The sequence below is a fragment of the Hippocampus zosterae genome, chromosome 2, assembly GCF_025434085.1.
Source record: "Hippocampus zosterae strain Florida chromosome 2, ASM2543408v3, whole genome shotgun sequence".
Taxonomy (NCBI): Eukaryota; Metazoa; Chordata; class Actinopteri; order Syngnathiformes; family Syngnathidae; genus Hippocampus; species Hippocampus zosterae.
This window is the reverse complement of record NC_067452.1, coordinates 39834207-39856241: the sequence shown is the minus strand read 5'-3', so window position 1 is coordinate 39856241 and position 22035 is coordinate 39834207. Positions and strand designations below refer to the sequence as shown.

The 22035-nt window shown below is 47.2% G+C and overlaps 2 protein-coding genes across 3 annotated transcripts in view; one reads left to right on the top strand and one right to left on the bottom strand.

Moving 5' to 3' along the window:
- The window catches only part of LOC127595863 (FERM, ARHGEF and pleckstrin domain-containing protein 1-like), a 30280-nt gene extending 20260 nt beyond the window's left edge, over positions 1-10020 (bottom strand). Inside the window, exons 1-2 of the mRNA XM_052057780.1 lie at positions 9778-10020; positions 5289-5504 (exon numbers count right to left, since the gene is read on the bottom strand). Of these exons, the coding sequence (XP_051913740.1) occupies positions 5289-5462 (174 nt within the window). The 5' untranslated portion in view covers positions 5463-5504; positions 9778-10020. The remainder of the gene's footprint in view (positions 1-5288; positions 5505-9777) is intronic.
- A 413-nt stretch (positions 10021-10433) lies between these two features.
- LOC127595873 (N-chimaerin) lies at positions 10434-21296 on the top strand. Of its 2 annotated transcripts, none has more exons than XM_052057801.1 (15): positions 10434-10580; positions 10889-10980; positions 14627-14665; positions 14839-14894; positions 15065-15096; positions 15170-15283; positions 17168-17294; positions 17377-17532; positions 18274-18351; positions 18428-18512; positions 19326-19499; positions 19597-19674; positions 19745-19882; positions 19964-20069; positions 20157-21296. In XM_052057801.1, the coding sequence occupies exons 2-15, from the start codon at positions 10962-10964 to the stop codon at positions 20326-20328; spliced, it is 1374 nt and encodes a 457-aa protein (XP_051913761.1). In that variant the 5' UTR covers positions 10434-10580; positions 10889-10961; the 3' UTR covers positions 20329-21296. The 2 variants fall into 2 exon arrangements, with proteins under 2 accessions (XP_051913761.1, XP_051913762.1); XM_052057802.1 differs by having other exon boundaries at positions 10573-10725.
- Positions 21297-22035: the final 739 nt, after the last annotated feature.

Below are 22035 nucleotides of genomic sequence, written 5' to 3'. Positions count from 1 at the left end.
CTTAACCCCGCTGGCAAGACGTCAAAGTCGCATCCTCGAACCACACAATCAAATTCAAAAGAACTCGAATCAACTGAACTCGACTCAAGTGCATTTCTAGAGCAGTTGAATGCAACCGCCGTGGTCCACAAAGCGCTGCACATGGAGCATACGACAAACAAACTATGAAATCATACATTTCAGAAAGACTGCAGGACAGCACAAAAGGTCTCATGCAGAGTCCAAAGCCAAATTTGCCGCTCCACTTTCAAATCAGTTTCCTGGTGAAGACCCAAGTTGCAGAGTGTTGGCTTCAGGTAAGGAGCCGGGGTATGTCTGTGTGTGTGTGTGTGTGTGATGCCACAGAGCACAATTGAGGAAAACAAATTAAGTACATGCACAGCCATGTCCCATTAAAACAAAAAGAAAAAAAAAAGCAATTTGCATCCGGTGCCAGATGGCGGTGGGGTGGAGTCGGCGTCCCACAACCATGAGCCACTTACATTTCCTGCCTCTGAGAGACGCACTCACGATGTGGCAGGAAGACCACTGGGCTTTGGCTAAAAATCCAAATGATCGAGATCACAACTAACCGTTTGGAGTGTCGAGTTATTTCATTCATGAAACCAAAACAGACCATTGGACTTTTTTTCTAAACTGGGCCTGCGCAACATATGGCTCGTGGGCTGGATCGGGCCATGTCCGCTCTTGAATCCGCACCACCGAGCATAAAGTCAAAGCAATATTTTTCCAAAAATTGGTTCCTCCAAATGGAGATATTCTATTTGAATTAATCGCTGATTAATCTCATTATTTAAATGTTAATTTATGCGATTCACAAAAACATCTGCATGCCGTCATGACAAGCAATCCAATTCTAAAATGAGCATCAGTTCGCTATTATTCATTCATTCATTCATTCATTCATCTCCCGAGCCGCTTGATCCTCACGAGGGTCGCGGGGGGTGCTGGAGCCTATCCCAGCCGTCTTCGGGCAGTAGGCGGGGGACACCCTGAATCGGTTGCCAGCCAATCGCAGGGCACTCAGAGACAAACAACCATTCGCACTCACACTCACACCTAGGGACAATTTAGAGTGTCCAATCAGCCTGCCACGCATGTCTTTGGAATGTGGGAGGAAACCGGAGCACCCGGAGAAAACCCACGCAGGCCCGGGGAGAACATGCAAACTCCACACAGGGAGGCCGCAGCTGGAATCGAACCCGGTACCTCTGCACTGTGAAGCCGATGTGCTAACCACTGGACTACCGGGCTGCTATTATTCAAATCAACGATAAATAAAACATACATCCCATGCACATGACTTTCCGTTTTTTTTTTTTTAAATCAAAGACAAAATCCCCAAAAGTTTGCTCAGCTTTTCGTCTCCCCTCTTCTTTCTTGACCGAAAATGCAGTTCTGCCAAATGGTTGAGCTTCGACATGGAGCCTTCGACATTGGCCTGGGGGGTGGGGGTGGGGGGGGGGATGCGCGCGATGAATGCCCTCGCTCGCTCTTTGAGCCAAATCGCTCGATTCCTCCATGACAGCGAGCGGAACAGAACCCCCCCTTCGGGCCCCATCCCCCTTCTCTTTCACTCAGAAACCGCCTGTGGCTCCCCGAGTCCATCTCGCATTCATTGCTCTCTCACCGCATTTGTGCTTTTGGAGAGGACGGCTCATTCCTTCGACCCAGCACGTCCCGATACCTCCACGTGACTCTCTGTGCAAAAAGCACCAGATGAACGGAAGCTGTCACGGGAGGGATCGCTATTCAGTCCTCCGCTTTAACGGAAGTCTCTGACCACAGGAATGAGGCAGCCAATGCCAACTATTGCGTAACACGGAGCCATTTGTGTGCGAGATGCGGGCATGCGGCGTCCATGTGATCAGTTGGGATGAGAAATAGCCACTGAAGGCCCAGACTGGTCAAGACTCCATGCTGCGCGTGCTGTAACGTACAACGTTATTTCTTAGGACTGGCAAAGTGGTGCCGCTGTTAACGCCAGCTTCTTCCATTTTGGGCAGTGGCAAAGTTTGCTCCGCTGACAAGACCAAAGTTACCTGTATCATATAAGTACATGCTGTACGCCACTGACGCGATTGTTACTTGTTTGGAACTATTTTGTGTGGAAGGTTACAGTGTTCCGTGTCCATATAAATAGAGCGGGTGGAGCTTCTCTGTGTTTGTCTGACGGTGACGGTGCGCTGCAGTGGTAGCGACCTAGCGAAAATAAAACGTCTCCAGTGTTGTCATGGAACCAAGTGTCGTCATCCGAAATGATGTCTACACAAAACCGTAGAGAGACTTGCGTGCAAGAAGGATCAACGCAATCAACACAGCCTGACTGCTGTGTTCAAAGCCAACTTGAGAAAAATGAAGTATGCAACCATGCCTGCCTTAAATCCACTCTAGGCTGAGTACTAGTTGACCTTAGATGTGCACTTTAGAATGAATGTTATATTGCTCCGTTTTGATTCCATAAAAAGAGCCGTTAAAGCAGCTGTTGTGTGACAAAATATTTTTTTCACTGTTGTTGATGGACAGTAATATTGCATTATGGGTGAATAACCGCTCCATGTGAAAAGCGTTCATGTAAAATTAAAAATCGAAATTGTTATTTCAGTAAATATTTGCATTGAAAACTTATTCATGATTCTGTTGATGTTGATGAGAGCATTAAAATGGGGGAAAAAAATAGGACAAAAAAATATATAAAAGGAAATTCAGAAACGATCAAAAATGCATGATTCATCCAGATTAATTTTTAGTGAATTTGAGTTAATTATGACAGGCCCATTTTTAATTAGATTAAATATTTTAATCGTTTGACAGCTCAAATATATATATAATAAGAAAAATTTTATTGCAGGAATAAAAGCCAATTTTTTGAGAACAACGGCATCTTTTCCAGACTATCACGCATGCAGCATCTATATTGTGTTTTATAATGCAAACTATCTTTACGATTTCATGGACCTGTGGCCAGGAAGCAAAGCGTGTGTATAGTCTGTGTTGCCAAAACATGAGTGCAGTGAGCAAATGGGGCAATCAAACACTGTCAAAAGCTTTCAGAATAACTCTACTCTCCTTTATTCTTTTGGCCCATTGACTCTCATTTTGGCAATCTTGCTTCTTCTTTGACAATCGCACCATGTTTTTGTGGTTCAATGTTTTGAGAACAAAGTTATGGATTTGAAATTCTCTTGATGAAATATGACAAAGACCGCTTCAAAATAATCAGTGAGTGTCTCAAACAAAAGCGGTCCTGTCTGAAAGTGAGTGGGTTGAATTTACTGAATCCATTATTGCTGTTGCCCTAATTTGAGCCGGGAAAACCCCCCGCAGGATATCCAGTAACTGGGGACTCCGATATCTTTGGTCCCGGGGGACGGGGAGCGAGATGAAGTGATGTCGCGTATGCTGCAGTTCTCCCCCTTAATCCTCTCCCATTGTCACCTATCATGATTTGATCTCTTTTGCTCCACCCACCCAGAGATCAAAAAGCCACAATCCAATCATGCAAAAAAAAAAAAAAAAAAAAACCCACACAGTAATCTTGTTGCTCCTAAGCACGCACAACCGCCTTGGTCTTTAAGGCTGCTCGCGTCCACCAAAGATGTCAGTCATGATGAGGACGTATGGGACAGTCAGGAGGGGAGGGGGAGCGGGGTCAATAAGGTCAAGTAAGATTGTCGCAGGAGAAGAAATTATTGACTAATTCGAGACTTGCGGTTTGGAAAAGGACCCAATGGTTGTACGAATCAGCCATAGTGGGAGTCTCGGAGGCTCGGGGAGGGGGGCATTGCGCAAAGCGATAAGACTTCACTGCTCCCCAGGGAATATGAAAATGCTGCAGACGTCTGCAGGGTCGTACGAGTGCAAATTAGCAAATGGGGGATACATGTTCAATGTTACTCATTATCCAGAATGTCCCGTTCTCGCCAAACAACAAGGAACAAGTCACGCGCCTTCCGTAACGACCAACCAGCCGGCATCGGCGGCGTGAGCTTCGCTTTCACACGTTAGGCGGGACAAGTGCACAAGCGTGGCAGAGGACACGATGAGGTGAGACAATGGCTCCCTTGTTTTCACAGAGAACATGCGGTGCCGGTCAAAGTGTTTCATTCGCTTCCTGTCGACGTAGGAAGCCTTCACCAATGGGCAGCGCTACTCGGCAGTCTTCCTCACTATACGTCCACATTTGAATGACACAATTAAGTGTCGGAATTTCCCCGAGTCGAAATAAATGTCAGGCTGCATCGTTGAGCAAATGTCATGATTATCGCCCCGGGCAGCCTCTCTGAGGAGCCTTTTCACCAAACAGCATCGCACTCATCCTAACAAAGCCAACCAGGCCCCTTTGGCTTCTTTTTCAATGCAATTCACGATGTAATTCATGTGTACGGGGAGTAAACTATGCGACCGATACGATTTGTTAGCATATAAGGTGCGAGTAAAGCAAATGATGTGGGGAGATTTTCATAAAGTTGTGTTAGTCATCTGTTTGTCACCCCCTCCCGCAAAAAGAAACAAAAGTATAAATAAATTGGAGTCATAAAAAAAAATTAAAGCATTTGGGCGTCATGATTAATTCATGACGACTCATTGCGACTACTTGAGGTGTGCTCGCCTTGGCCACCGTGGGGCAGTATGCGAAAGTAAACATGGAAACCGTCACCATTCCTCAGTAAGCCGCAATAATATTCATCATTTTCCCATGGCGGATACCTGTATTGTTATATTGACGGTCTCTACGTCTTGCTCCACCATTTGTGTTTCAACATCTGGTTGCGGCCGCGACGGCGCAACATCAACGCTGTTTGTTAGCCCATCCGTGGGGTTTTGCATTGTTTGTGAGCATTAAGATGACTTTCCTAACCCAAAGCTACGTGTGTGCATTAAATACACAAATGTGATTCTTTATTTGATGTTTAGTTTGACCATAAACTTCAACTGGGATGAGCTTGAAGCCTCTCGACAAAAATCACTCATTAATTGGACCGCGTCTTTAACTTCTCAACTATAATCTGTCTCTCTACGCTTGAGTTTGTTCTCTGTGCGTAGTCCCTCACAAAACCAAAAATAAACTTCATGAAGACGGACCAGCAAAGAGGCTTCCTGCGCATGACCAGCAGAGAGTATGGATCAAAAAGACACGGCGACAAAGGAAGGACTCAAACCGCTGCGCCCACAAGACACGGCTGACTGACAAAAGGACAGATCAGACTGGTGACGGGTCAAAGGTCAACACTTCAATCGCTCAATAGAGATCGGAAGGAACTGCGAGTGCCGCAAACTTTACTCACCGATATCTGGAAGACTTCCTGCGTGTCATCCAACATCTGCACCCGGATCGAGACTTTCCTCCCCGGCGCCTGCGTCGGTGGCCGCAGACCAGGCTCCAGGGTGGACACCCCAAAGCTTTCGGGGGCGCCAAGCCTATGGCCGGTAGCGGAGGCTCCGTCAGCCGGCTCAACCATGGCGGAGCTGGTGGCGCCCGCTCTCGATCCGTTTCCCGTCTGCTGGAGAAAGAGAAGGAAGGATGTGATTCGTCTCCCAACCGCTGGACGACTCTCCGTGTTTTTTTTTTTTCCCAAATGAAATCGGCTGCGACCTCTCCAGTCAGCTCTATGGGTCGTTTTTTTTTTTTTTAAGTATTTGAGCTCTTGAAAAAGCAGGCACATTCCACTTGGGCATTTTCATTCTAGGGCCCCTCACTCTAAATGAGCGCCATTTGCGGGGGGGTTGTAAAAACAAGACATTTGACCAGAAAGCAGGGTGAAGATTTGCGCTCCTGGAAAGCGAAACAGTGACTGAAAAAGACGTTGTGTCGTTAACCTGCGTTGTAGGGGGGGGGGCAGATCAATGGCGCTTTCCCCACAAGCCGACTGGTCCGGGCTTGTCAAAGCGTCACAAGTGGGGCAGATGAGATACGCATACGATAAACCTCCGCCTCAGACAATAAATATCCTCTCAGACAGTCGGTGACATCATGTCTGAGGAATGCCTTAGAAGGTAATTCCAACACACACACACACACACACACACGCACGCGTTTTCAGCCCCCAATTTTCTGGGGTGAAAAAAAAAAGACAAAAAGAACTTATTTTTGTCTCTTCTTCCTCCGAGGTTCCATTTGGTGCCAGGCAAAGTTGGAAGACAACAAGTCATTTTCATAAATTGCCCCGACAGATCAATTGGCGCATTAATCGAAGTACATTTCCACGTATTGATGAACGTTCAACACACAGCCCTTCCTACGAGTCTGAATGATTGTCCGTCTTCACATCTGGTACTTTTTGGAGACGTCCCCTTTTGCTTATTATGCCCCGAGATGGAATGCGCGTGCTTTTCCGAGACTCCAAACAGTCCACTCGCTGGAGATGGAAGTCAAAAGAACTGCTTTGAGCTTCACGGTACACACGCAGACAAAACTGTTGCTCGCCCTGTCGATGAAAGACAAATCCAGCTACATGTCACGTCAGCTTTTGTTGCGCAACTTTTGGAGGGAAATTGCTCTCGACCCATGAGAAAAGTATTCCAAACTTCTCCCGTTTAGGGTGCCTTCTCCTGACTGCCCGTTTTGGCTTCTGCCACGGATGTCCAATGGGATTTCTATTGGAACGCTTCATATTTGTCTAGTTTTGCATTTGTTGTGTGCTTCCTTCTTGAGCCCGCAAGTGCAAGCCATCTTTCTGACACTGGGCAGGATATTTCGCTCCAGAATGCCTTGAGAATTCATCGCAACCAAAATAGATTCAAACCCCGCCCCCCCACAACCCCCGCCGGATTTAGAAGCCTTAGGACAGAGCTGGGCCTTCATTTTGCTTCACAGTACGCACAATGTTGTTTTCTTCAAACGCAACGCACGAGTGAATGTGTTCGAAGCCTTTTTTGAAGAAACCCACAGTGCCCACAATTGGATGTCATTGATTTCTATGACCCTTAACCACAGGCGGGGTCAAAGGGCTTCGCATGCCCACAGTTGACAAATAGCCACGACAACCCAAGTGGGCAAGGGAAAACTCCCAAAAAACACATTTGGGGAAAAACCTTGAGGAGGGGCCGCAGATGGGAGGATGACCCGCCTGCAATGGATGCCGAGTGGGCAACATTGGGCACCATCTTGTACGATACAATGCGAGTTAGAATGATATCAAAATCCATTGAACGAGATAAAAACGCCGCGGGGGGGGGGGGGGGGGGACACCTATACACCATAAGGCTATCATGTAGTTGGACTCTACTAAACATAAGCAAAAGTGCTAGTCCTCGTTCTGCCCCAACGTGAGCTTTCAAAGTCAAAGAAAGCGTCGGATCACAAGAGGCTTGTAGCCCCGCTTGACCAGATGACATTTGACCCCGACAAACCTCGACAAGCTAAGCGGCGCGTCCGCAACACCAAAAAGGTTCTGCAAGCTGCTGTGTTCAAAAGATTGTGATCCGGTTCCAGTCAGGACCTACTTCGCCACTATTGAGGATGACACACGTCGGTCTTTCCTTTGACCCGTTTCTTGGATCAGCGGGTTGAGTCGAGAGCGGAAACGGGGAGGCGGCGAGAGGCGAATACTAAGCAAACTCGTCGCATGGGCACAAAGGAAGCCACTGTGGGAGCTTCTGAAAGCGTCGCTTTTTCAAGAGGAGGGATGCTCACGCAGCCTTTGAACCGGTGTTGAGTCCAACATTTCCCAGGGGGTCGTGGGAGTCCGAGCCAAGCGCCGGGGTTCCCAGGCTATTGTGTGGGAGGGCCGGCTCGGGGGTGGCAAAATGAAAAGGCGGAGGGGAACGTTGCGTTTGACAAGATAAAAGTGACGCTACTCAAGTGACTCAAAACGACACGCGTTCTCCACGATGCAAGTTGAAGGACGCCATGAAAAGCACAAATGACACAAAGAGGTACAAATCTATCCACAACTTTGACAAGAATGGAACATTGCGCGCATTCATGCACGTATCGAGGTCATTTACTCGCCTCAAAAGGAGGATTTTGACTTCCTGCAATGAGTGAGCACATAGACCAGGGGTGGGCAAACTACGGCCCGCGGGCCGAATCCGGCCCGTTGGTCTTTTTAATGCGGCCCGCCGAAGGTTGGTCTGCTTTCAAATAAAAAAAAAACAGTTGGGACTGGGTGTGCGTTAGGGGGGTATACTCCAAAATTTCAAGATGGCAATACATCGTTGCAGGCCTCATCACAATACATGATCGAAAGGTTAGCGCGGCTCACAGTGGAAGAAAAAAAAAAATATTTAGAGCGGAATAACATTTGGGCTGTCTGTGACGAATATTGCGTTTGTGGAATACGAATGAAGCGGGAATATGCACACGTTTTTATCCATTTCAAGGGGCGGTCATTTAGCCACTTTCCAATGAGTGAAAATGAAAATGAAAATTCACAGCTCATCTGTTTTCTGAGTATGGTCATGTGACATTCGCAAGCCGATGCCGTCGGCGTTGCGCTATCTCCGCTTTTCACATCAAAATATTTCCATACTGCAGACGTCATCACTGTTGCATGATGCAATATTCATGTTGGCTTTCTGTGGTAACAACCAGAATGTTCCTCCGCTGGCCGAGATTACATCTGCTCTCTCCAGTTGTGTTGCTATATTGCATAGTATAAAGCCCCTTTTATTTCTTTCTTTATTTATTGGGGGTTGGGGGGCGGATATCTGTGTACCTCTGGAGTATTGTTTTGCTTTGTAGCTTTTAAAAATAAAAAATATGAAATGAAATAAAGTTTTTTTAATCCAACAACAACATGGATACCTGAAAATAATGTGATTGGGCCCCGTTTTCGATCCTGGGATCAGGACATCCCTAATTGTCTGTCTCAATATATTCCAACATTGCTTGTGTTCAAATATCCATTGCCTAAAAACAGGGGTGTCAAACTCACTTCATCATGGAAGTTGACATGCTTGAACTGCTTCCGCGGGCCACATAAAATGATGTGGCGGGCCAGATGTGGCCCCTGGGCCTTGACTTTGACACCTGTGGCCTGAAAGGTTATAAACGCCGCGACACTAATGCCATGAAGTGCATGTTAACAACAAGCTAAACGGACTATTACTAAAGGGAAATGTATGTAGTTTTAGTCGAAGAAAATCTGAAACAATTTGCCTCATCATTTTTAAGACAAATCTGCAATGTAGCAGTTTTTTTTAATGACCATAATATCTTTAAAAACAAGATAATTGTTCGCTGGAATGAAGTCAAAGATAGCCAAAGTAGCCCTTGCCTCCTTCCATTTTCCCACATTGGGGCCCTCGGAGGAAAAAGTTTGGACACCCCTCCTGCTGTACACTGTCAAAATACTTGTTGGCAGAGCGAAAGGCCAAGATGTAGGTTAGCAGAGTAATCCTTTAGGCCCGAGTAAAGATGCCACTAGGCTAAGGATCGCTGCGTATTAATCAATACTAATGCTGACGTTTTGACAACGACAAGCTTCTTCTTGGGAGGGCAAAGATGGAAACTAAATCAGCAGGCTGCGTGTGCCATTGCTTTTTGGAAAACAAAGTTGTGAGGGGGGAAAAAAAACGAGAGCTACTAGAAAGCAAACTCGCTGTATAAGATGTGCAGGTCTGTTCCTTCCCGAGGTGTGTGGGTTCGTTCGTACTTAGCAGACTTGACGCTAATTCTAGCCCAAATTGCTGGGTCGTCAAAAAAATGTCGCAAATCACGCGCGGTTAATCGTTCGTTTAGCCTCACGTATTCTCAACGCGTCCAACACGAGTTCCTGACGGGAGCCTACGTGTAAACCTGGCTTCGTAATCCAGATAGCATAGTTTCCTCACCTCGTTCCTCTCTCCCGGCTGCTCCGTCGGGTTTGTCGGTATATCCGTCACCGAGCGGCGGCCGGCCGGTCGGTCGGTCGGTCGGTCCCGTTTCCCGAACTAAAGCTTTCCGCTCTCAGGTGGGACACTGGTTCTGCGCGGCAGCCATTTGGACAAATGCTGGAAAACGCGTGCGACGCTATCCGAGCTTTCTTCAGGAACAATAAGGAGCAGCGCGCCGCCTCCCGAAGCCGCCCGGTGGGACCCCGGCCACGGCCGTGCAGCGGCTCTGTCACGCCATCTTCTGACGGAAGAGGAATGTACAATGTACGCGGACAAGCGACAAAAAAACATTTCCACCGTGTATTTGTGGTACGAAACAATAAAACGAAGGCTGAATTCTGAATCGTTTACTTTTTCCAACCCCATAATCGCTGTATAGAGATTTGTATCGTTTCAATCCGTTTTTTTTATCTATCCATCCATGATGGATAATTTCCAACACGACTCGGGCTCGCTGTTAATTACGTAGACAACAATCAACCCCGGCTAGAAATGTTAAACAAATGAATAACACTCATAAATCATATACTGTCTAACAAAACTAACACGAACAAAGAATTGCGTGTCCATCCCTGATGTGATCTAGAATTTTCGCGCCGTTCGACGTGCTATAGAGCAATGCATCCTGGGATATATCGCTTTTCCTTTGATTCCTCGTGGTCATGGTCCGTTGCCATAGTTACCACAGACAGCGGGAGAGGGCGAGACGGTTCACGTGACCTAGCAAGATGGCGACCACATTGTTGAATTGATGCTAGTGTGTGAGTACTGTACTTCGTTTAATTATCCATCCGCTACATTGAGGCACCCGGTGTACTGTTTCACATTTAATTAGCGGTCGCATTCTCCTGATTTAACACAACAACAACGTCCAAGGATTTATTTTATTTTTTTAATTGCAGCGAGGTGCGATTTAGCATGTCAATTGAAGTTATAAATCTGCTAATGTTAGCTCATTGCTCAACCTGAGCTGCTGCTGGCTCATTTGTTGTTTGGCCGGCCGGTGCGTCTTGCAATTCCGAGACCTCTGTTCCGTTATTCATGCTTATTTTAAATTTTTTTCCTGCAGGATCTTCAGGGCCGGAATTTGGATGTGATTTTTCTATTGTTCGCCATCATCGTCATCTAATTACAGAATCAGGATGGCCCTAAATGTGTTTGGTAAGCAGTATCAGCTTTTTACCATGATCGCCTGATCGAGTGCTTTACTATCGTCTCGTCGGTTGTGTTCATGACACGCCTGACCAATGCACACATTATCTGTAGTCTCCCTATGTATATTGAACTCGTAGGAAAACCTGAAACCTCCAAGTAGCGATTTGAAAGCATAGGTCACAACGGGCCAGTATATAACCTCGTCAAGTTGATCTGATGGGTTACAATTACCAAAAGAGATTCCTAATTAACTGATTGCAATTGCTGTTACATGACAATTGCAGCCGGTAGTGGAATTTTATTCTCTGCAGGCTTTGAATCAAGACAACGCTTATATGAGTGGATATACCTCAGTGAGAAAAATGGCTTAAACCTTGTTAATTGATAATTTGATGTTTTATATGGGGAGTTTGCGCCATGTCAAATACACTGCGTTCTGTTAAAACTGTAGTAGAATATTATCAAAATGATCCAGCTTTGACCTCATTATTTTAAGCCTCTGATTTTATTTTAGTGATTGCTTTAAAACACACCAAGCCTTCGCATAAATAGTATAATCATAATATCGGAGAACGTGGAGACGGAAGGCTCGACTGAAAGATATTGGATCATTTGCAGTGCGCACATGGGCACATGCCGCAGCCTCGCGCAGACTTGTTTTCTTGGCTCGCTTATTTCCCTTCAGGGTGGCCACAAAAGCTAAAACTAAGACATTTGGATTGTTCTCAGTGTTTACCAAAGGTAGACGTATCATAACAAAGTTAGACGACTCAGCATGACTTTGATTTGTTCTTGGTTTTACTGATTGGTGCTTTCTACCGCCTTTATTACCGAATTGTCTTACTGTTTATTGTGCATGTTAAATTGCTCCATGTACAGCACTTTGTATGTAGCGATGGCTGTTTGAAAGTGTTCTATAAATACTGTTGACTTGACTTGACATATGCGACGTGGCGTCCTACACCGCAGTGACATTGATGGATTTATTTTGGCCAGTCTCCAACATGTGAAGTCATGCGAGCAATTTTGCTGCTGTGGCTCACATCTCGTGCGCGTTTAAGTCCGCTAGAGGTGTGGCTTTGGTTCCAGATGCAAGCGGAGGTGAGGGCGAGGGGGGGGATGAGGAGTGAAGTGAGGCGAGGTTTAAATTTTCACATTCGGGGGATATATGTTCCAAACACTCATCTCGGGGACATGAACGAAACTCATCCAGGTTAAGATTCTAGCTTTTTGGGGGATGGCAGGATAGTGAAAGCAAAGCACAAAGACCAGAAACTATGTCAAGAAACGCACATCTGAACGTCCATCATGCAATTCATCTCCTTCTTCTTAATTGTAACGTATTTTGAAAGTGACTTCAGGAGAAGGGCCTTTTCAATTAAAAGAGATGCAATTTGGAAGGCTGAATATACAGTTTAAGTGACACATACGTGATTTTTGGCGGGGCAGGGGTTCTCACGTAGCCCTGTTGGGATGTTTCATGGCAGTTTAAAGAAAGAAGAAAAAAAACAGGGAATTAGATACTGTATCCTCAACTTGGAATCGGGTCTGCGGTGAAATGAAGATGGTGCATTTTTTTTTTTTTTTGCAAAAGATTTGAACGCTTTAAGCACCAAAATGGCACCAGGCAACATTTACACCAGGGGTGTCCAAACTTTTTGCCAAGGGGGCCAGATTTTATGTGGTAAAATGTCGGGGGGCCGACCTTGGCTGACATTCTTTACATTGAACAACAATATTGTTCAACAAATTTTAGTAAGCCAGTCTGTTTCACATTGCCATTTTTATTTTAATTTCAATAATCTTAAGAATTTCTTTTGGTTCATTTGAAACAGGAATTTGAAATATGACATATCAGTCAATATAAACACGGAGTGATGTCTTCTTAACTCGTGAGTGATACCCTCTAGTGTCTAAATGCTATTACCGTATTTTCACGACTATTCGACGCATCGTACTAATGGCCGCAGTCTCATTAATGCGTGACATTTCTGTATTTTACACATACACAGGACGCATCGTACGAATAGCCGCAGTTTTACAGTGGTAAAACATACGCCAGCTTAAACATACGGCATGCATGTGCGCACTCTAACACGTTAGCTTGAAGCATACGGTAGCATGCCAAGACATACAGATAAGATAAAAACACGTTTTTAAAAAGGCAACGAAAGCAGAACTGAGTTCGGGTGTATTTTATTTAGCCATCGTACAATGTTCTCACGTTTTCGATCAATCATCACCCAGAAATCCATCAAAGTCCTCATCCTCTGTATCAGAAGCAGAGGACTGCACATCTCAGTTGTCATTGAATGCATCACATGCTAGTGTGAGTTGCTACGCATTGCCGAGCGGAAAGAAGGAGTTGCAACAGCAAAGTCAACATTTCTCTCGTGTGAAGCTTTCCCACATTTGAAAGTAAAGAACAGAGCGAAACATGGTGGCAGCGCGTGTGTGTGTAGAAAGAATTGAACAATTGTGCAAGTACCGTAATCCATCAAAAACGCCGCGTTCCCTCTCGTTGTTGCGTATTGTGGCGTAACTCGCCCAGCGCTGCCTCTCACTCTTTGTAAAGTTGTGTTTGCCATCGATCATTGTTCCCATGCTGTTCGCAACTTTACTTTGAACGCCCGGTTGATGCCAATGTCCAGCGGTTGGAGTTCTTTAGTCAAGCCTCCGGGAATAACGGCAAGCTCAGAGTTCATTTGCTTGACTTGATTTTTCACCGCTGCTGTGAGATGGTCACGCATGCCAAAAGCATAACCGGTGGCTTTAAGTTTTAACTGAGCTTCGTAGGCATGTCTCTTTGTCGAATTTATTTTCAGGGGTTCTTAGAAACCAAAACCGGAGTTGTTTTGCAACAATGCACATTGCCACACGCTATACAAGTGTTGGTACTGGCTTGAGGCGTCCACGTACACGCCCACCCTTCACCATTGGCGGACTAGCTTGTCTGTCCTCTCTCTGCCTCTCCATATATGTATATATACACGCCCACCCTTCCCTGATTGGCCGACTTCTTTCACAGTCACTTCCGCCTTTTCTCTATATAAACGGCGTGTCGGCTGTCAGTCAGATTTTGGAACTCAGCGCATATAAAGGACGCTCCGCACCATAAGGCGTCCTGTCCATTTTGGAGAAAATTTAAGACTTTTAATGGCGCCTTATAGTCGTGAAAATACGGTACTCATTTAGTGAATGCTATTACTCACTTAGCCACTAGAGGGAAGCAGTACTCTATGAAACATCGCTCACCAGTCTACGAGACCTCAGTCAATGCAACACGTGTTCCATTGCGCCCAACCTGCGGGCCAGACGGCACTGATTTTATGACAGGGGCCGAGGGCCGGATGAAATTCATCCGGCCCGCGGGCCGGACTTTGGACATGCCTGATTTACACTATGCCTTGATCTCGAGCCATTTTCAAGCTCCAACCTTTTGAAATGGTGATCTCAAAATACATGAATACTGTATTTTATCGACCAAACTCTGGCGCCTAAAGGCTGAAGTGGAAAGACAATATGTCGATATGTTTGTATTTGTTACTGCTTTGTTATTGATTTGTAGACATTGTTCTTATCATTTTTTTTTTTGGACAAATGATAGATTTCAAATCAAAAAAGAGAAACCCTTTTCTTTTTGTGTCTTCAGATCATGATGAGTACAGGCCTCCGGTATGGAAATCCTACTGTGAGTACAGTACTTTTATTGATACATTTTTCTTGATTAATTTTTAAGTGTGTTGATCATCATTTCCTCCGATCGAGCATTTGTCCGATTTTTTTTTTTTTCCAACATTTGAAAAAGGAATAGCTTTTATACTCCCTTGAAACGTGTCGTCTGACTTGTGTTTTCTGCCTCAGTGTATCAGCTCCAGCAGGAGGCGCCACACCCCCGTCGGTTGACCTGCACTTGTGAGGTGAGCTTTCAACGACTGTCTGTTGACAACTAAGATTTTGTTGACCTATGTTTGCGTTGGGTTGCGATGCTGGAACGCTGGTTCTTACTCGGAGCTGCACTACTTTTCGATCGTTTAAATTCGCGTGACATTTCGTGACATGTTCTGCTAAACGTGTACTTCACCTGCAGGTGGACAATCGACCCAAATACTACGGAAGAGAGTAAGTAGCTCATTTCCTCGCCGTTTCGTGTGAGAATTGTTTCATAGGAACAGCACCCTCGTGTTGCGTTCAGGTACCACGGGATGATTTCCAGGGAGGAAGCTGACCAGCTTCTCAGTCAGGCCGAAGGCAGCTACCTCATTCGAGAGAGTCAGAGGCAGCCGGGCACGTATACGTTGGCGCTGAGGTAGGCGTGCTTACGTAAATTGGCGTATGCCACCCGCTAAGTCAGGGGTGGGCAATTATTTTCCCGGGAGGCCAAATGAGAAGCAGAAAATATTGTGAAGGGCCGGGCCAAAAGTTAGAAATCTCATCTCATCTCATCTCATCTTCCGTACCGCTTGATCCTCACTAGGGTCGCGGGGGGTGCTGGAGCCCATCCCAGCCGTCTCCGGGCAGTAGGCGGGGGACACCCTGAATCGGTTGCTAGCCAATCGCAGGGCCCACAGAGACGAACAACCAACCACGCTCACACTCACACCTAGGGACAATTTAGAGCGTCCAATCAGCCTGCCATGCATGTTTTTTTTGGAATGTGGGAGGAAACCGGAGCACCCGGAGAAAACCCACGCAGGCCCGGGGAGAACATGCAAACTCCACACAGGGAGGCCGGAGCTGGAATCGAACCTCTGCACTGTGAAGCCGACGTGCTAACCACTGGACTACCGGGCCGCCCAAAGTTAGAAATAGAAATAGAAAATAAAGAAGTTGGCAGAATGTCTTTGTATGCCAGTAATAATGTAACATTCTCCTCCACCATCACACTCGGCACCGGTTCTCCTCAAGGATGTGTACTGAGCCCCCTGTTGTTCACGCTCGACACATTTGACTGCTCTCCGACTCTGATTAGCGGTCCAGTTTGCGGAAAGTTTTTAACATGATCACAATGAAACCATTCTAGGAAATGTTGTTCATTTACTCGAGCCACAAGCAATTCACTCTGAGCATGGAATTGGCCAGAATCGGACGGAGTAAGAATCGCTTCTCGTAGATTTGAGTCTTGCCGACTCCAGGCGTCTCCTGAATGTTTCGTACTTTGTTACCCGCTTCGTTTAATCAGACACATATCACTTTGCCTTCCGTGGTCATCATTTTCTCCCTCTTTCTTCATCTTCCCCTCCCCTCCCTGTGCTCTGCAACTTGAAGTAACTGCGCCACCTGGTGTTGAAATACCTGTCATTACAAGTCCAAACGAAATGAATGCAATCAAACCTTAATTGTGCACCAATCTTTGGCGGGCCGGATTAAAAAGACCAACGGGCCAGATCCGGCCCGCGGGCCGTATTTTGGGCCTACCCCTGCGCTAAGTCATTGTTAGCGTCGACGGCGTCATCAATGAATGTGAATCATCATCATCATCATCATCATCACAGGTCTGAATAAGCTCCAGCCAAAGCAGAGCAGCACTTGTTTTTTGGGTCGGAAGAGTCTATTCCTAGCCGTGTTCCACCTGCACACATCCGCTTCCCCCCCCCCCCCCCCCCCCCCCCGTGGGTTATAATGAACTTCCATAAATACCACGCTGTGAATGAAAGCTTTCATTTTGGGTTAATGATCTGAAAGTGTGAAACCCGCAAAGGCCTAGAAAAAAAAATTGTCCCACTTTGCCATAAATGTGGCACAGATTGGACAGGTTTTTAAATTTAATTTTATTTTATTCCCCATGCAGAGGAACCGGGTTCGATTCCAGCTCCGGCCTCCCTGTGTGGAGTTTGCATGTTCTCCCCGGGCCTGCGTGGGTTTTCTCCGGGTGCTCCGGTTTCCTCCCACATAACAAAAACATGCATGGCAGGCTGATTGAACACTCTAAATTGTCCCTAGGCGTGAGTGTGGGTGCGAATTGTTGTTCGTCTCTGTGTGCCCTGCGATCGGCTGGCAACCAATTCAGGGTGTCCCCCGCCTACTGCCCGAAGACGGCTGGAATAGGCTCCAGTACCCCCCGCGACCCTAGTGAGGATTAAGCGGTTCGGAAAATGAATGAATGAATGAATTTTATTTTATTTGTTGAACGCCATTCGTGAGAGAGCCGATTTTTGTCCCAAGACGTTTTTCCGATCGTCACCCCATTCAGGTTCGGGAGCCAGACCAGAAACTTCCGTCTTTACCACGATGGGAAGCACTTTGTCGGAGAGAAGAGGTTCGAGTCCATCCATGACCTGGTCACCGACGGCCTCATCACACTCTACATCGAGACCAAGGTGACCGTTCCCGAACCGGCTCTTCGCTCGGCGCAAAGCTTTTTTTCCCAAGTGTTTTCAAGCCGCCGCCTTTCTTTTCTAGGCCGCGGAGTACATCGCCAAAATGACCATCAACCCCATCTATGAGCACGTGGGCTACACCACGCTGAACCAGGAGCCCACGCCCAAGAAACACTTGCCGGACGCCGCCGATGGCCCGGCTCCCGTCAGAGACGACGACCGCGGCGGCGAGGAGAGGGTGAGGATGAGCGGCATCACTCGAGTCGGGCCACGGGGGCACCTTACAACATGGCCGTTGTCTTGCTCCGTCCGGTGTCGCCGATCGAGCGGAACGGTGGTGCGGCATGCAAAATGGCTTCATCGGCTTCCTCTCCAGGGAGCCGTCTCTCCCTCTCTCACTTTGCTCAGCGTAGCGGCGAGTCGGCGCACGCTCACTCGTGTGGCTCGCAGCGCGCGGAGTCAGACGTGACGCCGGTCTCGTCTCAAGGACGCGGAAGGCGTTTTGGGTTTTATTTGCGGATCCTCAAGCAGCTTTTGTGAGTCTTTGGCTGACTTTGCTGGAGCGGCGTCGCTAGCGGGCAGACGCATTTGGCTCGCTGACCTCTAGCGGGCTCGCAGGTTGTTTTCCCTATCCGGCTTTTCTTTGGATTTGCCTCGGAACTTCTTTCCGTTTGTCGCACGGTTGGCCAAAACGGCTCTTTTTGCGATTTTTTTTTTTTTTTAAACTCCAGATCTCCTCATGCCAAAGGGCAAGTCTCATGTTGTGAGCAGAGGTCAGAAGCAATCGGGCCACCCGAAATGTCCACCCGAAAAGGGTTCGTGGTTTGCCGCCGTTCTCGGCGGCGGCTCGGTTCTTCGTCGGCCGGACGCCGTCGTGAAGACGAGGACGCAGCAGGGCGACGGAGGCCCGCTTCTGTCCAAACCGACCTCTCCCGCTTGCGCCTTCTGGCAGCCAATCAAATCTTTTGCCCTTTCACAGCTCACGTCGCTGGTGCGGCGAGCCACGCTGCGGGAAAGCGATATGGTGCCCAAATACGAGAAGGTTCACAACTTTAAGGTGAGACTCGCATGCTAGCGTATGCGCGCGCGTGTCCGCGTGTGCGTTGATTCGTGTTTTCCCCTTCGTCGTTCAGGTTCATACGTTTCGTGGCCCTCACTGGTGCGAGTACTGCGCCAACTTCATGTGGGGGCTCATCGCTCAAGGAGTCAAGTGCGCAGGTAACTCTCAAGTGAGCCGAAAGCTAATTGACCGTCGCTCTTAAGGTGCCAGCGTGTAGAAGTGCCATCTAGTGGTGAACTAATAGAATGCTGGCGCCTAAGCTTGGTGCGCGTAGGGCAGGGGTGTCCAAACTTTTTGCCAAGGGGGCCAGATTTTATGTGGTAAAATGTCGGGGGGCCGACCTTGGCTGACATTCTTTACATTGAACAACAATATTGTTCAACAAATTTTAGTAAGCCAGTCTGTTTCACATTTCCATTTTTATTTGAATTTCAACAATCTTAAGAATTTCTTTTGGTTCATTTGAAACAGGAATTTGAAATATGACATATCAGTCAATATAAACACGGAGTGATGTCTTGTTAACTCGTGAGTGATGCCCTCTAGTGTCTAAATGCTATTACTCATTTAGTGAATGCTATTACTCATTTAGCCTCTAGAGGGAAGCAGTACTCTATGAAACATCACTCACCAGTCTGCGAGACCTCAGTCAATGCAACACGTGTTCCATTGCGCCCAACCTGCGGGCCAGACGGCACTGATTTTATGATGGGGGGGCCGAGGGCCGGATGAAATTCGACCGCGGGCCGGATTTGGCCCGCGGGCCGGACTTTGGACACGCCTAGCGTAGGGGAAGTGCACCCGATGTCCCATCGCTCACCGACAATTTTGCAAATCCGCTTGAGAAAACGGAAAGCGCTTGAAACAAAACATGTTCGTCGACGCCGGCGTGAAATTGAACTCCCCCCCCGCCCCCCACCTCTGCTACGCTCGCACACGTGTCCGCTCAATAAAAGTCTTGTACGTCTCAGACTGCGGCTTGAACGTCCACAAGCAGTGCTCCAAGGTTGTGCCCAATGACTGCCAGCCGGACCTACGTCATGTCAAGAAGGTGTACAGCTGCGACCTGACCACGCTGGTCAAAGCGCACAACACCAAAAGGCCCATGGTGGTCGACATGTGCATCCAGGAAATCGAAGCCAGAGGTGGGTGCAAAGGCGTCGCCCCCCCCCCCCCCCCCCCCCCCGCTAACCCGCCGTCGCCGAGGCTTCTTTGCAACCGTGGCTTTCCACCGCCCTTCAGGTCTCCAATCGGAAGGTTTGTATCGAATATCCGGCTTCAGCGAGCTGGTTGAAGACGTCAAGCTGGCCTTCGATAGAGGTGAGAATCGCCAGTCGACTCCAAACGCCCCCGAGCCGCCTCCTTCCCTGACACGGCGGCGCGTCCGCAGACGGCGAGAAGGCGGACATCTCGTCGGGCGTATACGAGGACATCAACATCATCACGGGCGCGCTCAAGCTCTACTTCAGGGAGCTGCCCATTCCACTCATCACATACGATGCCTACCCACGCTTCATCGAGTCCGCAAGTAGGCCCGCCCCCCGCCCCCCCCCCCTAATGACGACACATTAGATGTCTTTATGGGTGTTGTTCCGTTTGCTCGTTGCAGAGGTCACTGACCCAGAAAAGCGCCTGGAAGCCCTCCACGACGCCCTGAAGCTCCTGCCGCCGGCTCACTGCGAGTCGCTGCGCTACCTCATGGCGCACCTCAAGAGGTAACCTCCTGCCCCCTTTACTTTTTTTGGACAGAGGGACTGCAGAGCTGCGCTTCGACGTACGCCCTTCCCTCTCTTCTCCCTCAGGGTGACCCAGTACGAGAAGGAGAACCTCATGTCCAGTGAGAACCTTGGAATCGTCTTTGGACCCACGTTGATGAGATCGCCTGACTTGGACGCCATGACCGCACTCAATGACATCCGCTACCAAAGGCTGGTGGTGGAAATGCTCATCACCAATGAGGACGTGTTGTTCTGAGAGGCGGCGCAACAAAGGAGGGGAGGAACAAAGAGATTGGAACCGATGCGGGGCAACCGGTTCCAAATGACTGCCCGTTTTGGTCAGAAGCAGAATCAAGGTTGAGAAGCAAAGTCACCGAGAAAAAAAAATGCTAACACTGAGCCGCATGGTGCCAGAGCAGTCATAAGAATGCTGTCCCTGCGGTCTTGATTTTTTGTGTTCAAGCTTTGTTGCAGTGAGCGTGGGAGCTCGCCATCGTGACCCCAGAAATGTTGCCACGGGACTTCCGGGGGGAGCCACGAGAACAACCATGTACTTCCTCAGTTTCGTCAACAGAAAGTGTGATTGTATCTCGCTCAAACGGAGCTAAGCTAATAGCACCGAGCGATGGTAACCGTAACTTGAAGGATTTCGTTTGAAATGCATATTTTTAAAATTGCAATAGTGCCGTTTGAAAACGGGCCACTGAAGTCAAGATGCATTTTCTGTGTGTGTGTGTGCTGTCGTGTCAGCTAGCACATACAGTATAAGTGACTTCCACCCCATTTATGTCGGGGGGGGGGGGTAGGGGGCAACGTTTTCATGGAGTAAAAGCAAAAGGTTGTTCCAAAAAACAAAAATCAACATACCCGTTGCTGCTGGACTGGCTGACAATGTAGAGATGTGACATAATGTAACTGCATTTTCTAACAAATCACGTTGGTTTTGTTTGTTGTGATTTAAATGCGTGTGTGTGTGTGTGTATTATATATATATATATATATATATATATATATATATATATATATATAAAGGTTTTGGATTCCATCATGTACAAACAACTACGATCTGCTGAACCATGAACCACTTAAGAGCCTTCCGTTATCCGTGACACTTCTTCTGCATCATTTTTTTTCCCTGCTTTTTCCTTGTCATGATGTTGATGTAAACATTTTTCTGTATAGTATGCATGGGGAAATTAAATTATTACATATGCCCATTAAAAAGTCTGTTTAATTTACAGCACTCATTGCTTTATCTTAATTTCCACAGAACGATATTGATCTGGTAGTCTGACAGCGATTGTTAAAACTGTACAGTAACGTCTTGTTTATCGTGGTTAATGGGGACCAAAACTACCCGCGATCAACGAAAATCTGCGAAGTAGCAACCAATTAACATTAATTTTTTTTTTAAGTCCGCAAACGGTCCTCAAGAAGCTGCGAAAGTCAGCAAAACAACAAGTCACATAGAGCGACATATACAGTACTGTACTCCATGTATATGATTTTTTTCTTTTTTTTTAATGAAAATTTTTGAAAATAATCAACGATGTACTGAAGCCGCGACAAACGAAACGCGAAATAGTGAGGGATCACTGTACTCTGCATTCTGGTATCCGACCGCCAGTGAGCAGCGTTAGCCACTTTCAAAATAAAAGCTCATCAACTAATGCATGCACGCCAAAGGTTTGGATTGAAAATAATTTCTGAGCGGTGTGGCAATGATAAATTCACCCAGGGAGATTGAAAACTGTCTCAGAATAGCATCAAGAAGCATTCTGAAGTCAAGACAGCTTTGCTGTCAAATATGCTTTATGTACAACATACAGCACAGATGACCTTTATTCCCTTTCAACCACAGTGCAAACTGAAGTGCAAGTTGAGATAGAAAATAACTTCATGTTAACTTTACATCAATGACTAAAATTTCAGATTTTTCTTTATCCCGGAACCAGATCAGGTC